Consider the following 19,626-nt stretch of genomic DNA (forward strand, 5'->3'; position numbering starts at 1 on the left):
AGCATTCATCCTGACTTGCTTGCATAAAGTTTGTGGGTAGGTTATATGAAGCAAATGTTACCTCAAACTTTGCAGTGCATTTCCTCATCACTTTCCTTTATTGCAAAAAGTACAATGGGGGGGAGAGCTGGTTTGTTTCACAAGAAACAAACACCAAAGCAGCTTTACTTGTGGAACCTGAATTTGCCAGTATGTGACTGAATTACACCCCCCCCAAAAAAATCAAGGGTCTGGAAGGTTTAAGAGTATAAATAGCAGAAACCCTAAGCCCACTTTGTGTGACATCCTATATATCATCGTGTTAGGAACATCTGATCTTGACCTAAGAATGTGGCTACATTAAAAACATCACTTTTTGAACTTCTTCAAATGTATGTGGGGTAATCTAGTGGAAGAAGAAGCACCCCCACTTCCTCACTTGTGTTGTCCCTCTTTGGCTTCCGCTCATATGAGGAAAAACGAGAAAGGCAGGTCAAATCCCGTGTACATTGGCCCAACTACATTAAGCCAAAGCTCCATCTATTCTAGTGTCCTGTTAGACAGTGGTGAGGCAGATGTTCATGGGAAGACTTTCTTTTCCAACTATGATTGCTGATTTGATTTAACTGATGAAACACACCTCCGTCAGCTGGTCCTTGGTCTGAGTGTACACAGGATTTGTCCTGCCCCTCTTGTATTTCTTCACACAAGTGAGTGGAACCCAAAGAATGAGTCAGGAAGTGGAGGTGTTTTCTTCTTCTACTGATTACCCCACATACATTTGAAGAAGTTCACAAAACAACTGTTTTCACAATAGGATAGGAGAGCAAATACTGCAAACAGTCCGTTTTACACACCTTTGCAACTAGTGCCAAATTATGATGCCATCTCTTGAAGAAGCTTGAAATATACGTGCAGGTAAGCATAGAATAGAAAAATACTTGGCAATGCTAGGGTCGTTAGCTTCTAGCAGGCACTGGGCATATATCACCTAACACAAAATACTTTCTAAGTGGAATCAAAATGGCAGATAAGATTCAAACTGTCAAAAAATAACATTGTAAAATTTTAAGACAGAAGGCACGAAAACAGTTTGGTTGCATTTAATAAATCCTTGGATCACTTCAATTCCTGTAAGGAGTATGAGAGGCTTCAAATTTTTTTTCTTTAGCTCACACATGTTCTCTTTAGTAACACAGTGCCACCATGTGGTAAAATACTACGAATGCACCAAAGAAAAGCGAAAAAGCCCTCAACTGAGAGAGAAGTCACTGAAGGATTAAATCTCTCTCTCTTTCAGTGGTACCTCGGGTTACATACGCTTCAGGTTAAAGATGCTTCAAGTTACAGACTCCGCTAACCCAGAAATAGTACCTTGGGTTAAGAACTTTGCTTCAGGATGAGAACAGAAATCATGCTCTGGCGGCAGGAGGCCCCATTAGCTAAAGTGGTGCTTCAGGTTAAGAACAGTTTCAGGTTAAGAACGGACCTCCGGAACGAATTAAGTACTTAACCTGAGGTATCACTGTATTTGTTGTTGTTTAGTCATTTAGTTGTGTCCGACTCTTCGTGACCCCTTGGACCAGAGCACGCCAGGCACTCCTGTCTTCCACAGCCTCCCGCAGTTTGGTCAAACTCATGCTGGTAGCTTCGAGAACACTGGCCAACCATCTCGTCCTCTGTCATCCCCTTCTCCTTGTGCCCTCCATCTTTCCCAACATCAGGGTCTTTTCCAGGGAGTCTTCTCTTCTCATGAGGTGGCCAAAGTATTGGAGCCTCAGCTTCAGGATCTGTCCTTCCAGTGAGCACTCAGGGCTGATTTCCTTCAGAATGGATCGGTTTGATCTTCTTGCAGTCCATGGGACTCTCAAGAGTCTCCTCCAGCACCATAATTCAAAAGCATCAATTCTTCGGCGATCAACCTTCTTTATGGTTCAGCTCTCACTTCCATACATCACTACTGGGAAAACCATAACTTTAACTATATGGGCCTTTGTTGGCAAGGTGATGTCTCTGCTTTTAAGATGCTGCTTTCAGTGTATACATGATGGAAACTCTCTTTTGCTGTGTCATGAGAAGTGTGTACATGATTACAATAAACATTACATTTCTAGAGGGGTAGCCTTCAGCAGCAATAGTAAAAATTAATACTACGGGTCACCAACATTTTTGGACCAGTAGGCACATTTGAATATCAAGAACGTGCTGTGGGATCCAGTCACAAAATTGCTACCCGGGGAGCATGGCATAATACAACATGGCTGCTATGGGAGCAGCCATAACTGAAAATGAGAGAGAGGGTACAGTCATTGCTCCCCCAACCCAGACGACATTAGGTTTACCATGCGAAGTCTGCTATGTCCTGCTGGCCTTGATTGTGGAGCTCACACAATATTGTTCTATCTCTCTCACACAGTGATGCTGCTGCTGTCTAATAACAACAGGAAGCATTTTCCTGTAACAGGAAAAATATACAAGGTGGCCACACACTCAGTCTCATGCACAGGCTCACTGCAAATATATAGTTCACAGAAACACATGCCCCTCCCTCCCTCCCTCTCTCAAAAACATCTTTCTCCCCCTCTCTCTGCCCAAGTGCATCTCTCCCTCTCTCCCAGACCTCATCAGCCTGCCCATGAGGTGAGGTAAGGAAGCAGGAGCTGGAAATCTGGGAGGGGCAGCACATCTAGTCTCTTTGCAGTGTGCCCTATGCTTGTTGGTATCCTCATCTTGTGCCTCTGCTGCACATTATTATCTGTTTTGCATCTACCAGTAAAACGTTCTGGGCCAGCCCTATACTAACAAGACAGTCAAGGAAAACATGCAGAAATCAAAGCTATCTTTGTCATCATGCTACATCAGGTGGCAACTGGCATTGCCCAACTTTAAACAAATCATATATTTATTTGCCTCCTAGCTGTGGCTCTCTGGAGGATTCAGCACACATAATGCGTTATTGTTTTCTTATAGCAACCTTCTCTAGGTCCCTACGCAAGTAGTTCATGCAGTCCTGTACATCCAACACAACAAACATTGATCAATCACAACACACAAGTAGCAACCTGCCTTGCATTGGGTTAGACCCTGGGCCCACTAGCACCTTGTCATTTACTGAATGGCAGTAGCTCCTCAATGTTTCAGACAAAGTTTTTGTTTTTACTGGTCTCAAATGGAAATGCCAGGGATTCAGCTTGACACATTTTGTAAGAAAAGCACAAGCTCTGCCACTGAGCTACAGCCCCACTTTATGGTAGTTGCCCAAAAAGTAAATGCCATTTTTGGAAACAGAGGGTCTGTATATACTGTACATACTGCTTGGGGAAAAAAACCTCATGTTACCTTTTCAGTACAGATAGGGAAGTATTGATATCTGAGATGGACTTATTAACATATATTTTGGCATATAATGCCTACTTTTGATCCTCTGATTTCACAAGGACGAATTCACACAAGAACAGAGGGAAATCCCCTACTCCCACAACTATAAGCACAACCACAGATTGCTGAGATGTGGGTGAAAGTGTTGGGCCCATATTGCTGAACTATTTAAGTGCGTTCAGCTTCAAGATCACATTACTGTTGCAGCAACAAATAAAAGTGAATTTCTCAGTATTCTATTGCCAAAAAGTTGAACTTTAAAGAACTTCCATTTCATTAGGATTAATATATAAATTGGCTCGCTGCTTTACCCCATCATGCTGTATCTCCGTGTTTATGGCTTTTTAATGTGTCTTGACATTATCTCAGCATAATTGTATTGAAATAATCTTACCCACAGTTTGGCATTTAGCCTCATAGGGTGAACAACAGGCCTCAGAACTACTATGAATTTTAAAGATAATGATCAGCTTATGATATTCAGCCCAAAGAAGCCATCCTGTTTGAAAATTCTCACAGTACTTGGAGAAACAATTTATGCTCTTAAATTAAGTCCCTTTTTAGTTCCAACCACAAAAGTGTCCTTAGTAGCGAATTAAATGCAAGTTTGTTGGCAAGAAAAAGCTCACAAACTTTTCAGAGATGTGTGTTAACTAAATACACTCCCAAAAGGCCTTTCAAAGAGGCCACATCTGTGCTAACCAATGACACTGTTCTGTAAGTTTCTAGAGGAAGAAAGCAAGGCAATTTTTTAAAAAAGCAATAAAATCAATAGTATGGCCAATTCAGCAACTATGTTGAGTGCAGAAACATAGACATAATCCATAACACCTTTTTAGGTCCCAAATATCTGAAAGACCTCCTCTCTTCCTGCAGACAGTCTTAGATGTCAAGAGAAAACCCCCTTGGTTCTTCCAGTGCACTCTGATGTTTGAAGAGGTGACAGCCCAGGAGAAAGTGTAGCCCCTAAATTGTGGAATTCCTTTCCCATAGAGGTGCGTCTGGCATCTTCTTTATGGAGTCTTCTTTGTATGCTGAAATCACACCTTTTTACTCTGGCCTTTGACACCCAAGATACATATTTTAGGACCCATCCCATTCTCTTGATGATAATCTATTTTAATTGTTTTTAATATCATAATTTTAAATTGTTGAGACCTGTCCCGGGACATCATGATGAAGGGCAGGTAAGAAATCTAATCTAAAAGTTATTTCCCAAACTTCTAGAACTCAGATCTTCTAAACTATCTCTTCAACCCCACTGGGCAGGGCTGGCTCCATGTCTGTATCCCCAGGTCAGGAAGGCTGATGCCTGAGAGAGAAGTTTGTTTCAGCAACGAAGTAGCTCTGACTGAGAGCTTATACATAAACCAGAGGCTTCACTCCTTTCTAGCTCTCAGACAGGCCCTGACCCAAGCAGGTGCTTCTATGAGCTCCCCCACAAAACTATTCTCTCATGACACTAGCCAGGAACTTCAATGACAGTTTTGAAGTTCCTGCCTGGTTGACCATGTGTCTCTGCTCATGTGGTTCTGGGGGAGATGACCTCCTCATCTGAGGAGATTCTAGGTTTGAAGTCTGGACAGGGCTGGACTCTCACACACCCCAAACATGCAGAGGCCCTTGGCACTGTACTTTCTGGTGGAAAGACCCCTGTGCCCCACCACCTCTGGCTCCCCTGGTGCAAGTGGTAATGAAAACAGGCAGCAGGAAGCAACAGCATTCCAGTAGGCAACAAGCACCTGGGTCTAGAGACTGCCATTTTAACTTCCTTGACATAGTGCAAGGGCATTAACAGAAATTAAAATGGCGGTTCCCAGGCCCAGTCACTCTTAAAAAGCAGAGAGCTGGGCAGGTGTCTGTAGTAAACTCTGCTGTGGTGCTGCAACCCTGTCTAAGAATACTGCATGATGATGTTGAGCCTGTCATTGGCAGCCATCCCTTTGGCAAATGAATGTACAGAATCCTTGCACATCATCTCATCTGCACTGCTCACTCCTCTATATATAGATGTCTGTGGAATGGGGCACTTACTCAGCACTGGCAATAAAAGGTGGAGAAGAGCAGGGCTTCTCAGACTTTCCCAGCCAGGGAGAGAGGGGCAGTTACCATAATGTTCCCCTGCATTTCTGTGTCTCTCATGATAAGCAAAGCAATTTTGGTGGTTGCAAGTCTTGGCCACTGAAAAAACGTGTTTCGCTGTGTCTACACCACGACCTGACCCCTCTCTGGTAATTCATGACCTGGTGTCCCTGCTTGGGCTGGAGCTAATTTTCTGTGAAATGTGCTATGTACCTCTTGGGCTGTGGCTCCTTGAGTTTCGAAGAGTGTGTTGCATTCTCCTTCATGGTATTCTTCCTTACATTCACGGCAGAACACAAACTGGAAAAAGAAGCCAGAAGACATGAGCAAACATCAGAGATAGAGCCATAATAGCACCATCGTAAAGGGTTGTACACCAGCTGATCTATCGTCTTTCTCATCCCATTAAATTCTCATCAGCTCTTCTAATCATGCATCTTATTACACAGCTTGCTCATTAACACAATCCCATTTATTTGTATAATTTTCTGCTAGGAAATAAGATAACTTCAGAAATTGCAGATATCCTTTACAGACTAGCGACCACAATGAAATAAATTTATTTTAGGACAGTGATTTGGAAACTCAGTACCAGGGGCTAAATGTGGCCCCCAAAGCCTCTCTATGTGGCCCTCAGGACTCCCCAGTTGGCAGACCCTCCTGAGCCACTTACCAGCCCTGCTTTGCAATTTCCTTGGATGTTTTTGTTGGGCTGGGTTGTAACCTTGAACTCTGATAATTCAGGATGGAGGATACAAAGGGGTGTGTGAATGTTAAGGAACCTGCCTACTGTATTGTAGAAAGGTAAAATTCATATTAATTGTTCTGCTCACTTTTGCGTCTGGCATGTGGTCTCTGGAAAGTTGCCCAGACATAACGTGGCCCCTTGAGCTGAAAAAGCTTCAGCATCCTTGCTTTAGGATCTTTTTTGGGAAGCTGGCAAGGCAGAACTGTGCTCTAGTTTCTGCTCTTCTGTGGTTTCCAGCAATGAGTATTCAGAAGCATACCATAGGCAGACCATAGTCATCATGGCTATGAGCCACTGATAGCCTTTACTTCCATGAATTTGTCTAATTCTCTTTCAAAGCCATCCAAGTAAGTGGCCATCACTGCCTCCTTTCATTACTATCTAAAAATTATTCCTATGTATCATGTAACGAAGAAAGCTTGCCTTGACATGTGCCACTGATCTTTGAACTATCATTTCCCAATTAATTTCACTGTCTTTGTTGGCAAGAGGAAAAGTCAATAATGTAAAATGGTATTTTTCATCCTATTCTGGAGTTACATAATCTTGACCCACCTTCAGAGAAGTGAAGGATTTCTCAACTGTTAGCTACACTGACAAGCCAAGCTGATAAACCACTCTTGATTTCTCGATACAGAGCTGGCTCTCACAAATAATGAATAGACATATCGGCAGCACTTGACACTAAAATGTTTATCTGCCTCATGTCTCATCTTTGCAGTTCCATTTTGCACTCTGTCACGCTTCTGTTGTCACTTTAAGTACCATAGGAAATCACAATTCATTGCAGCACTGCAGAAATGAAGCTTATGCAAAATGAAACAGAACAACAGGCTGACTCCACTCTAAAGCACTCTTTGCATGGGAAGACTGAAGGATTGAGGACCAAAGCACCAAAAGAATGCACTCTGCTGTGTCAGTTTTTGCTGTCTTGAGAACTGGGATACAGCTAGTACATTTCCTGGAAAAACTGAAAGCTCTTTAACCTCAACAGACAGGATGAAGAGAAGAAACAAAACACTCCCCCCAGCTAGCTAAGGAGAAGGGTTGACGTCTTATGGGTTTTAGAGCTCTAAAAAGAGCATGCTGGGAAGTCATGTTGAAACAAGCCATCATTCAAGCAGGGTTCTGATGAGCAGTAAGTTTCTCCAGAAAACTAGGGTAGCCTACATAGTGCCCTGCAGATGTTTTGAACTACAGCTTCCATCAGCCCTAGCCAGCATGGCTGGTGGTCAGGGTGATGAGAATGAAAGGTTAGCAGGAGCCCAAGACAACTTAATTCCCATTTTATTGTTTGTCTTTAGAGCTACCAGCTGCATTCACCCAACAGTGCCTTTGGTAAGAATGGAGCAATTTGTCCCATGGCCCTCCATCCAGTGTGCTTTGAGGACATGTTCTGAACCTGAATCAAGGGAAGCTCTTTCAAACTTGGTCTCTTTGGTCTGCTGGATTTCATGGAACACCTTCACTGGACAACAATGGCTCTCCTCATGCCTAGCCCTACCTTCACCATCCCTGTGGCTTAGGCTCCTGCAACTTCTCCATCTCAGTCCTCAAAACTCCCTTCTTGGCTGGCCATCTACTGATTTAGCGGGTGGAAGGAGTGAACGGGGCACTGTTGAAAGCCTGCACAATGTTCTTTGCACACAAGCTAGTTTTAGGCATGGCTGGCCTGGCATCTATGTTGTTTTTCTAGATTATTAATGGAAGTGTTTTTAATAACTGTTTTATTCATATCTATTTCTTATGCTGTGAAACTGCTCTGAGGTTGGAGAACATATGGTTGGAGAACAAATATATAAATAAATTACGTACTTCCTATGCTCACTGCCAGACACTATGTAGATTGACATGATCATGTTTTTCAGGGGTTGACAGTGATTATTATGCAGTTGTCTGATCCAATGATGGTTCTACTATGAGCTGCCTATCTAACATGCCAACCATTTGGGGGTAAATGGGCAATAGCTATTGATGGAAGTGATCATCATCTATCTATAGACTTAATGGCTTTTTAAAAAATCCAAGTGTGGACTGGAACATGTTTTTTTAGACAGTGTGTGTGTTTTCTTGCAGAGTTTCTTATCTGTTATTGATTCCAGAAGAGCAGCTGATTTAGTCTACAGCAACAAAAAGACAAAAGTGCTATGGCCCAAGTAGTTAATGAGTCAGTCTCTAAGGTGCCGCGACTTCATTTGTCTTTTTAGCACTAATAAAATGGAGGTAAAATTGAAAGACTCAACATAGTTAATCCAGGTGGCACCAGGCCTTGCTGAATCTCTTCTCATTCAGCTTACAACTAATCAACACACGACTTCTAAGCATTGCCTTGGCTCATTACCCTGACTACGTCACCCACTTTCTTTGCTTTCCAGCTTCAGTGCTTTCCCATTTTCTGCAACAGCAAACACCCACCTCCTCCCTTTTGCTTTCTTGGTCCCTCATAGCTCCTTCCTCCACCTCACTTATGCTCTCCCTTAATGTGACTAAGCCAATAAGGCTGCCCTTTAATTGCCCCTCTCTCATTATATTTACAGGCAAACTCCTTTAATTGCATGTCTTAATGTGTATGAGAAGGGGTCAGTGCCTTAATACATCACGTCTTCAATGCTCCATGGTTTGATATGCTCAAAAGCATCTTGCTCATTTACAATATTTAGAAGCTGCCCTAGAACAAAAAGTGTGGCTAAGAACCAATAATAATAAAAGAACAATAACAACAGCAAACAGTGATGTACATACAACTCAATCTCATATATATATATATATATATATATATATATATATATATATATATGGCATTGGCACATCCTTTCATGTAAAAGTCTCTGGCCCAGAACAAAATGTTTATTACCAGGAGATGGTAGTTGCTCAGCAACTTTGGCTGCTCCCCGTAAGAAGAAAGCTCAATAACTGTGGTTGCTTCCCCTAATTTTTATTTTTATTTTTAAATTTGGGTGGGTGCTCAGCAAGTTCCACCACCTCTTTTTGTAGGGAAAAAAGCCCTTTAACACTGCTTTAAAGAGAAGAGCTTGGAACATCTGGATTATTTTCAGCCCTTAATTTCCAACTGCAGTATTCTTTTATGCTTTAAAAAGGTTTTAAAGGCAGACGTCTACAAATATTTTCAGCTACTCTAAACTGTAAGTTGCTTACTTGTTGTGGACACTATGTGAATGAATAAAACAACTCAGCAACCTGAGAACTTTTCAGCACATTAAAGTTGCAATTCTAGGCGCACTTACATGGAAGTAGATCCCATTAAACCTGTGTAGAACATTGCACTGTAAATAGCTCTTTAACAATTGATATACAAAGGTATCCAGTTTAATTTCAAATTACCTTGGGGTCCCACAAAATGAAAGAGCTGAAATGGTATATAAGACTTTTGAGAACCTTCCCCCCCCCCCCATGCCCTGAGGACCAGCAGCAGTCATGTAGGTGGGGCCTTGTGAAGTAAGTAGGATAGCCATGTTCCCTACCTCACAGAGGACACTCATCTGTTTTGGCCCACAACTTTGCCCCTAACAATGCTGAGAGTACACCTTGCTTGCTTGCTTGCTTGGATGGAGGTGACAGCAGGGTGTGTGAGAGTGTGTCTAGAAACCAGCCTACTACACAAAGGCAACGTTTATATTCATTGCCCCACCCACTTTTGCCCCTAGTCCTACCTACCACGAGCATGTGACACCCCTCCCCCAAGAAGGTAGCTCAGAAGGGAATGCTGCTCCCAGGCTGAAAGAGGTTCCCCACCTCTTATTTTGTGTCCTATTTCTCAGTCGGTAGAGCATAAGACTCTTAATCTCAGGAACGTGGGTTCAAGCCCCACACTGAGCAAAATATTCCTGCATTGAAGGGGGTCGGACTAGATGATCCTCATGGTGCTTTCCAGCTCCACAAGTCTATGATTCTATTCTAACAGTGGCCAGCCAGATCTGGGAAGCCCAAGGGCTGCAGCTTAAGGCATCTTAAGCCCCCCTTCACAGCTGTTTGCCTCCTACCCAGCAGCTGGTGTTCAGAGGCAACTTGACATTTTCATTAAGCTATCATGGCTAACAAGAAGAACATCGGAAGAGGAGTTCCATGGGACTACTTACAAATGACCATAACTAATGCAAATGCTAATTTTCATCCCAAAGGGCTGGGGGAGTTCCATGGGATTGGGACTTAATAATGAAAAAATCTGTGCTGCTAACAGGTCTCTCTTTCCTTAAACGGATGCTTGTTTCTCTGATAATCCATGCTGTGCTGCAACAGGGGAGTGCTTAATGCATTTGTGTCGGGGAAGGCCTATTTATTCTGACAAACTTATCAACCTCCAGGGTGTTCTTCCACCATGGAACTGATTTTACATCTCATCCATTATCTAATAAGATGTGAAAACAGTTCACCATCTCACCCAGAGATCAGGCTTATTTCCACTGAAGGCAATGGGATGAGATCATTGTCCACAGAGTTCCTTTCAGCATATGAAAGAACATTGGAAGAAGCTTCAAACAGGACCAGCATACAAAACACACACACAGAGAGAGAATTCAAGTACAGCAAGCCTGCAGGGAAGCAAATATTTTCGTAAGGCAACCCACCACACAAATGTATTAGTTGAAAGCAGGCCTGTACAATGTTGTGACCCACAATACTGAACACTGCTACTCACTTGTGCACTGTGGTTTGCCCTGAGAGGGACTGCTAAAAGCAGGAAAATTTGTGATCACACAGCCATGTTGTAGGCTGTTATGTGGAAAAGTGGTATAGAAATACAGTGGTACTTCAGGTTACATACGCTTCAGGTTACATACACTTCAGGTTACAGACTCCACTAACCCAGAAATAATGCTTCAGGTTAAGAACTTTGCTTCAGGATGAGAACAGAAATCGTGCGGCAGCACAGCGGCAGCAGCAGGAGGCCCCATTAGCTAAAGTGGTGCTTCAGGTTAAGAACAGTTTCAGGTTAAGTACAGACCTCCGGAACGAATTAAGTACTTAACCAAGTTGCAGAGTTCTGCTTTAAAATGAGGGTGGATAACCGCAATTCATTGGTTAAGCTGCTATCAGGAGTAATTGGCTTAAGTTAAGCCACTGTAAGTTACCGGTACTCTTGACATTGGCTTAACTTAAACCAGTGTAAATTGAGCTGGCTTTTTATATTTAGGATTGTTCTGCTAGTTGAGCTTGGAAACACTGTCTCCATATTGGGAACACCCACCACCCACTTTATCCCAACACTGGGAATTGCAACAGAACTTGGATTTCTGTGGAATAAGGTTATCTAATAATAAATATCAGTTACAGATAGGTAGCCGTGCTGGTCTGCCATAGTCAAAACAAAAAAATTCCTTCCAGTAGCACCTTAAATACCAACTAAGTTAGTTCTTGGTATGAGCTTTCGTGTGAAGAAGTGTGCATGCACACGAAAGCTCATACCAAGAACTAACTTACGTTGGTCTTTAAGGTGCTACTGGAAGGAATTTTTTTGTTTTTAATAAATATCAGAATTACATTACTGGGTGATTTGCAAATGGGTTTGGAAACCATTTACTACTAGAAACATTTACAAGAAGGTGGCAAAAAGGTGTTCAAAACAAGGTTAAAGAAAATCACATGAATAAATGAAGTTTATAAAAATCTCCAAAATCTGAAAAGTATACCAGATCAGGAACACTGCTGCATAAATTGGAAGAGGTAGAAGAGACAGGGATTTTTGCACCACAGTTGTTATTAAAGCAGGGTTTTTGTAGCCTTCTTCAAAGGAGCATGTTTGTAAAAAACAGCCCTGCCTAGACTGGTAGCGGCACAACAGCAGGAGTTTGGCAGGATGGTGGTGGGAAAGCAAGGAGTGGATTGTCTGTGGAGGGGAACAGAATGCATTTGCGCTGTTGTGGTTTCCTGGCACTGGAGGTGGCATCATGGTTACACCTTCTGAGAAAGGAGCTGGGGCTCTAATCTGCGTGGTAGGTGTGTCATCAAACGATACGCCTGGCTATCTAAGTGGGTTAGTGGTGGTTGCTATAATTGCTCAGTGGTGAGGGGAAAGCATGCTGCCTATGCACAGAGGCGCCTTCTTTAGCATTACTTAATTGATATTTTTGTTTAAAAATTCTAACCATGAATATACCAACAGAACTAACTTTGACTAGTTCATTTATTGCTGGGCCTCAAAGTCATAAAATGGGAGCAATGCCACATAACTTGTTTATGCTTAATTATGAAATGCTGAGCTATTTTTTAAAAAATGCAAATCCATTACCATCTTTACTGTATTTCAGTAAGACTACTGAAGGGTAGTTTTACAATGGGGAATATTCTCGTCTTCACCACTGCTGCAATTCAGAATTAATTTCCTTGAGAAAGGGACAAAAGTTCATTTATTAATTTGCTTATGTTATTCTGTAAAGTGCCACATATATTGATGGCATATACACCCATACATATATCTAGTTAATTACAATCTGTTGCTTGTCAGCATTTACAGGGGTATTCCAATAAAGCATGGACTCAGTCCTGACTGGGTATTTACAATAAAGGGAAGCTGCAAGGAGTCCACAATTAATCTTTGTTATTACGTTAACTATATATGAGAGCTGTTAGACAACTCAGTTATATTTCCTTTTCATTTGTGCCACTTTGATTACCAAAGATGTAATACTTCCACAGGAGGACACATGCTATATACTGGAATTGTTTTTAATATACATGGAATTGTCTTTAATAGTTTTTGCATGTAGAATTCTTTTTAATTGTTTTAAGTTTTGATGTTTCTACTTTGAGATCGTTTATGGGAAGTGATTCATGAATGGAATAAAATTAGTTAATATATAAATACACCCAGCCTAAAATGAGTGATTCTTTTTTCCAGAAGATGGCAGTAGTGGTACGTGAATCAATGTTTATGGGAAAGCTCAGCCAAGCTGAGGGAAAGTCATGCTGAACAGCCAGGACTCAGTCCAGGGTTACTAAAAGCTGATACACGCAAAACTGGTCCTGACAAGCCCATCTCATAAAGAGAAATGGTATTCAGATGTACCGGAACATATGAAAAGCAGGAAAGGCTGTCTCCTATTTCAAGGACACAGAGTCTTCTTAAGAAGGCTGAATGCGACAACAACTTTTTCAAAATGGGTATCCAGAGATTAAGATGCTAAGAATTAAATCACCATAAATTCAGATGCTATGGCATTTCTCTCTGCCCTACCCTCTTCACCCACAACCTATCTCAGAGCAAGGGAAGAAAGCAATGGGAAAAGAACATTTCCAAAGCAGGAATAAACACATCACTTTTGCCATTTTCTTTATGGCAGCTTGAGCTGTCACTACAACCCAAGTTGTGGCTTGCATTGCTGCCTCTGAAAAGCACTCTCCAGTGGTGCTGTCAGGGCAAGACTCTGAGGCTGGATCCAGACACATCAAAGAAGCGTTTGTACCGCTGGTGCACTCTCCTTACTAAAAAGGAGATGTAGCTACGTGGATAGGCAGCTGGAGGACAGAGCATGAAGGAAGAGCTATGAGTGGAGGGAGGGATCCTCTTCCCATCCTCTGGACCCCTTGGGAAACTCAACAAACCTGCTGGACCTTGACCTGGGTGTGGAGAGGGCAACTAGATGGGACACAGCTGAGGGCAGCCTGAGGAAGTACCATCCACTTTGGGAGTCCATAGTGAGGGTGATATCCACTTTGCCAGGAACTAGTATTCTTGTTGTGAGACTTTTATGGGTGAGCTCCCAGATCCCAGAGGCTGAGAGGGAGGGTATGTCAGAATGAAAATATGTGTGTACACACACACACACAGTGCTTTTTTCTTAAAAAAAAAAATTGTTTAGAGGTACTCTCATTTTCCTACTCATATTGAAATACTGCCACTCAATGAGGCCAAACTTAAGATTCACAAAATGTTTAGGGGTATGCGCCCCCCTGCGTCCCCCCAGAAAAAAGCACTGTGTATACGTGTGTGTGTGTGTGTGTGTGTGTGTGTGTGTGTGTAACTGTAATTTTGTATCTGAAGAACTGCATATGCACACGAAAGCTCATTCCAAGAACAAACTTAGTTGGTCTCTAAGGTGCTACTGGAAGGAATTTTTTGTGTGTGTGTAATATTTTGTTTAAGTTGTTTGCTGTTGCTTCAATTTTCTGTACGCTGCTTACAGATATTTTTAATATATTAAGCAGTATAGAAATTAAATCATCATCGCCATCATCATCACTGGCAAAGAATGTATTGGGAAGACTCTGAGGAGAAGTGAAAGAGAAGAGCTGCCTTGTCCAACTGGGATAGTCACTGCCAGTAGTGATTTTATGCTCCAGCATTTCAATAGCAGGGACGGCCCATCTATTAGACAAAGTAAAGACATTTGCTTCAGGTGGCAGATATGACTCCCCACCACCACCACTGCACGGCTGCAGCTGCGGGTGAGAGTACAGTTGCGGTGACAGGGATGGCAGAGGCATAAGTGTGATAGTGGGGACCTGGATCTGCAGGGTATGTGTGTCACCTTTTGGTCTGATCCTATGCACCTGGAAAAGTCAAAGACTCCTGCAAAAATAAAGACTTCAGAGGTTTCAAAATTCACATTCAAGGCCTTTGCTTCCTTCACTGATCTCTCATAGAGACCTTTTTCTCATCATCTCTATTGCATGTTTTTTGTTAAGATAGGCCACTTCTTTATTATTGGTGTTGAAACAACAGAAACACTTCTTTTCAACACAGTTTCCATAACTAACAGAAGGGCAGGAGGGGAAAGAGCTGATTATGCCCATAGAGAATAGGTTTATGATTCCGCCCCCCAAACTATGATTTAGGAGATTTGCAGCCTAGTCCCAATCATATTCCATGGGACTTAGTTTTGGAGACTCGCTAAGTATTCTTAGGATTTAAGGCTTAGTGTAAATTCCAGTTTCACTCATCTAATTATCTCCACGTGAATCATTAATATGTGTGTCCAGCTCAATCCTTCTGTGGTTTGTTGTTCTGAAGTTTGAGTTCTTATTTATCTGGCTCACATACAGTCAGATATTTCACCATCTCCCCAGTTTCAGGCTTCCCTGCACAGCTCAGAGGCCCATTGAGCTGATAAACACCATGATTACATTTCTGCAGTAAAATAATTATTTTCGGAACTCAAATGATTCTGGCCATAATAAATCAACATCTATTGTCAATACAAACTGCTTCCCTAGCAAGAAGCCAATCCTCAAAAATCTATCAAAACTTATTGTAAGAGCTTGCTGTTTTCCTGCCTTTATTCTGGATTTCTTGAAATTACTACCAGTCACCCAGCTCTACAGGGGCATCTCTGTATATTGTCTTTCCATTCAGCACAGCAGTCTATATATTCTCCATCAATGGCTCACAGTCACAAACAGATGACAAGCCATTGGACCAGATATAGGAGGCCAATTCCTCATTCCCTTGTGCCTGGCAAGGGCACTTCTCCACAGTCTGCTCATGTCTTGGTACATCATCTCTCTCTGTGTCTGTTTCCAGACTCTTGCCATTGAAGGCAGGCAGAAAGTCCATCCCAGACAACTAATGAAATGTGGTGTTTCACCTCCAGCAGATGGTAAAAACAGAATATTGTGTGAATGAGTACATCTTAAACTTACCATCATTTAATTAGTTTCCAAGTTAAGGTATCAGGTCAGTTTTAGGAAAGCTCTTTATGACCACATACCACAGTAAATACAGTGTTTACCTCCAAACAGATTGCAGATCAGGAAGTTGATTCAACACAAATTATTATTATGATGGCATTGGTTTTCTACTAGTAGGTTAATCAATGTCCACTATTAGGTTGTTGCTAACGGCAGCACAACCACTGTACACATATATGTAAAAAAATATAACTATAAAAAAATAGTTCCCAAATGCATATTTGGGCTTATGATAGGCTACGGCTGCCAAATGTCTGGAAATTTCCGGGCCTTTGTCCGGATTTTCACTTTTTTGAAAAATGGCAACCCTGTGATAGGCCTTCAGTCGAAAAGGTTGAATACTGGTGTTTCAAGGCATCAGTGTGGCTGATTCTGAAATTCCTTTTCCGTGGTTTGAATGCCATGTGGCTAGGGATGGTGCAGGAATGGCACACACTGGGGAACCCAGTGAGAAATGGACATAAATTTCCCTAGGGCTCTCTTCAGTCCCAGCCTTTGGGAATGGATTTTTGGTGACAATCATAATGGTACTGAGACGTGCAATGAAAAATGATCTATGTTACTGGAACACACATGCATGTTTTAAAAAACATAAAACTGGAGTCTATCCATTTATTTAATTGCACAGGGTGGCAAAAAGCCAAGTTTGATAATTAGATCTTGTTCTGATTATGTCCCATTACTTCTTAGATACAGCCTATGCTGGCCAGGCCTTCAGGTGATGGGTGTTATCAGAACTTCATTGATGGACCCAAAAAATACTTTCAAAATGAATGTAAACGCTTTCTACCACAAGGTTAGCTGCTGAATTAACATTAAATGTTAGTAGTTCACACTGAAAATGGGAATAAAAGCACATAGCTGTGGGCTGCCCTTGCAGAAGCATTGTTGCTATTTGTTTGGGAGAGATTACCTGGCATATCTCATCATGTACACTTACAGCACTGTGCGTAAATTAAACAATAACAAGCTGAAACATAATCCAGAGTCTATCATCATAAACTCCTGAACGTGTATACGAGTAGATAATTAATCAAGAAGGAAAGAGGGGGGAGGATATAAGAAGCTTAGGCTCTTCCTAGTTTTATTTAGATAAAAAACAGCTGGAGGAAGCTGCTGGTCTGCATTGAATCCCTGCTACACGCGCCGAAATACCTGTGTTCACATTGATTGTGCTTAGTAATTACCCCATACTCTTTGCATAATGGAGCAGGAAAAGTGTAAAGCAAAGGGCAACTGATAAAGTGTTTTGCCCAATGCATGATGTGCTTGCAAAAAATGATAAGCCAACTTTTTAAGTTTGGGTTTTTACTAAAAAAAACCCTACTAAAAACTTATTTCTTCTTTAAACACTTTAAAATCGAAAACATATTCTTCAATAGGTTTCTATTGTTATTCCAAAGGCAACCTAGAATTTGAGAAGGACAAGTTGTCCTTACGATTAGCATGAATGAGCCAAAGGTAAGCAAATTAAAACACCATTCCTTTCAAATGAAGAACTTTTGCATAGGCTTATCTCCCTTCACTAAAACCAATAGGATTAAATAATTATTCATTTTCGACTGGATCATGCTAAAAAAAAAAGTGGTTTAGAGATTGTAAAGCTTTTCACAATCCTGACTATAGCTTAAATCCATCAATCATGAACCACCAGAGTTGGGATCTTCAAGTGAAGATCTGAAGAAAGTTCCTGTATTTAGAAACTTCCCCTTGATAGGGACCCTGATAAGAACCCTAACACAAATTGTGCTCTAAGTACTGAAGGAGGTTGTATTTTAACCACTGGAGATGGAGGGCTTAAAAAAATAAACCAAAACCCAAAGCACTCTGCTCTTCTAATAGATAAATATTTGAGTTGTTGTTTTCTTTATTTTTTAACTGTGGTACATTTCATCATTGCTGTTTTGATTTTAACTGGCATTGTGAGCTGCCCTGGGGTAGTGTATGAACGCCATAATAAAATAAAATATCTGTGTTCTCTATTGTAAGGCGTGACTGCAAAAATTTCCTTTTCTACACCACTACTTGAGGTACAGGAACCCTGTCCATGGTAGTATCTGAAGATTTAAACTTTAGCCATACATCAGAATGGCTGATGTACAAAATGTTATGCTAAGAGCAGGCACATTGAAAGTAATAGATTTAAGTCCAATGATTTCAAAAGGGCTACTCTGAGTATGACATCACCTAATATATTTCAAATATCAGTTTGATTAAAAATGTCATGTTAAGAAACCCTTTTGCATACTGGGTTGGATGCAGATTAAGTTACTAACACTGGGTCCTATTGAAATCAATGTAAAAAGTAGCCATGACCACAATTTTAAAGTCCCATTGATTTCACTAGGAACTAAGTGAGTCTAGAGTCAACTCATTTTCACCAAAATTATTCAAGATGGTATGAATAAATGTACCATGGGAATTGGTGAGGTCTTTGCCCTTAGATAATAAATAATAAAAGTCGTGTTGTTCAAAATACCATTCTGGATACAAATCCTTCCAACGTGGCTTACAGTAAAACATAAAACAATAATTAAACATTATTTTCCTATAACATTATTCATAGCATTATCTCTATGGCACTCATGAAGAAGTTCTTAAAGGGTCAACTAATAAACTTGTTATCCCAGAGTTATACCTTCCCACAAAAACAACTTAGTCTCTTCCATAGCAATGACCATACAGAGTCATGCTTAGAGCAATCACAGTAAAACCAGTTGAAGTTTAGTCACGTCTAACTTAAATCTCATTGATTTCAGTGGGTCTTCTCTAAGAATGACTAAGGTTGCAATCCATTTGAATTGAACAGGATTGCACTATACATCTGGATCCAGCCCTGTAATCTCATTGAATGACCCATCATTCCACAATCTCTGGTCTACATTGCAAGAATATATATCTCTTTACTCCTGGTAGACAGAGTCAAAGCTGCAGATGTAGGTGTCAATTCAAAAGTACCTAAGAGCATACCTGAAAGCACATGAGAGCTACTCCACTGGTGATATTAAACTTTACCAGAATAAGGAAGATTAATTTCAAGCAGGGTGTATTGGAGTCAGCTGCCAAAACAACAAGTAAATTGCCTGGAGGAGACTGTTGCAAAGCCTACAATTAAGGATTGACTAACAGCCAAATTCTGTGCAAAGTTTGGTGCACCTAAGACCTTTAATTTCAATGGGTTTAGGCATGCCTAACTCTGAACAATATTGGAATGTAAATGATCTGCAAGTCCATGTAAATCTCAAGCTTCCACATTTACCTCTTCCTTGAGGGGAATTTTCACCAGCCTGTTAAAGAGTTATATAACTGAATGTTACTATTTAATATTGGATTGTCTCCTTAGGAAGACAGAAGCTGCTCTCTCTATGCTTTTAGAAACAAGCACTATACCTTCCCATACATCTTTTCCATTATGTGCATCTGATATCTGAAGGATATGCATCTTTGCACTCTGAACTCTAGACAATAAGAAAAGCCAAAAGCATTTTTAAGTACCATTCTTTTGAGAACCTGACAGAAAGCTGGTCCATCAAACCTGGATGCAAGAAGACTTGACAAGGCATGTGTTATTCTAAGATAAAACATGCCTTGTGGGCGTTGTGAACTATGAGGTAAAGCCAAATGCCTTCAGTGACCTGCAAGTGTTATCTTATAGTAACACACACATGCCTAGCGGAGCCTTACCAAATGAGAAAATAGCCTCAAACTTTCAAAAATTAAATGACTTTTATTAATCAGCTAAACAAAAGGAATAAGGGGCATAATAATTACATGGCCAGGAAAGACCAAATAGC

The 19,626-nt window shown here is 41.1% G+C and overlaps 2 protein-coding genes across 4 annotated transcripts in view; one reads left to right on the forward strand and one right to left on the reverse strand.

The window, feature by feature from the left end:
• The window catches only part of ACAT2 (acetyl-CoA acetyltransferase 2), an 833,137-nt gene that overhangs the window by 543,397 nt on the left and 270,114 nt on the right, over positions 1–19,626 (forward strand). The window lies entirely within an intron of this gene.
• PRKN (parkin RBR E3 ubiquitin protein ligase) overlaps positions 1–19,626 on the reverse strand; it is a 612,533-nt gene that overhangs the window by 3,980 nt on the left and 588,927 nt on the right. For 2 of the 3 annotated variants that reach the window (XM_083732565.1, XM_083732564.1), the window contains one exon: positions 5,653–5,739. The exons of the other annotated variant lie outside the window; for it this stretch is intronic. In XM_083732565.1, coding sequence (XP_083588691.1) covers positions 5,653–5,739 — 87 coding nt within the window. The remainder of the gene's footprint in view (positions 1–5,652; positions 5,740–19,626) is intronic. 3 annotated transcript variants of the gene reach the window in all.

Source organism: Podarcis gaigeae (assembly GCF_964106915.1).
Source record: "Podarcis gaigeae genome assembly, chromosome: 3".
NCBI lineage: Eukaryota > Metazoa > Chordata > Lepidosauria > Squamata > Lacertidae > Podarcis > Podarcis gaigeae.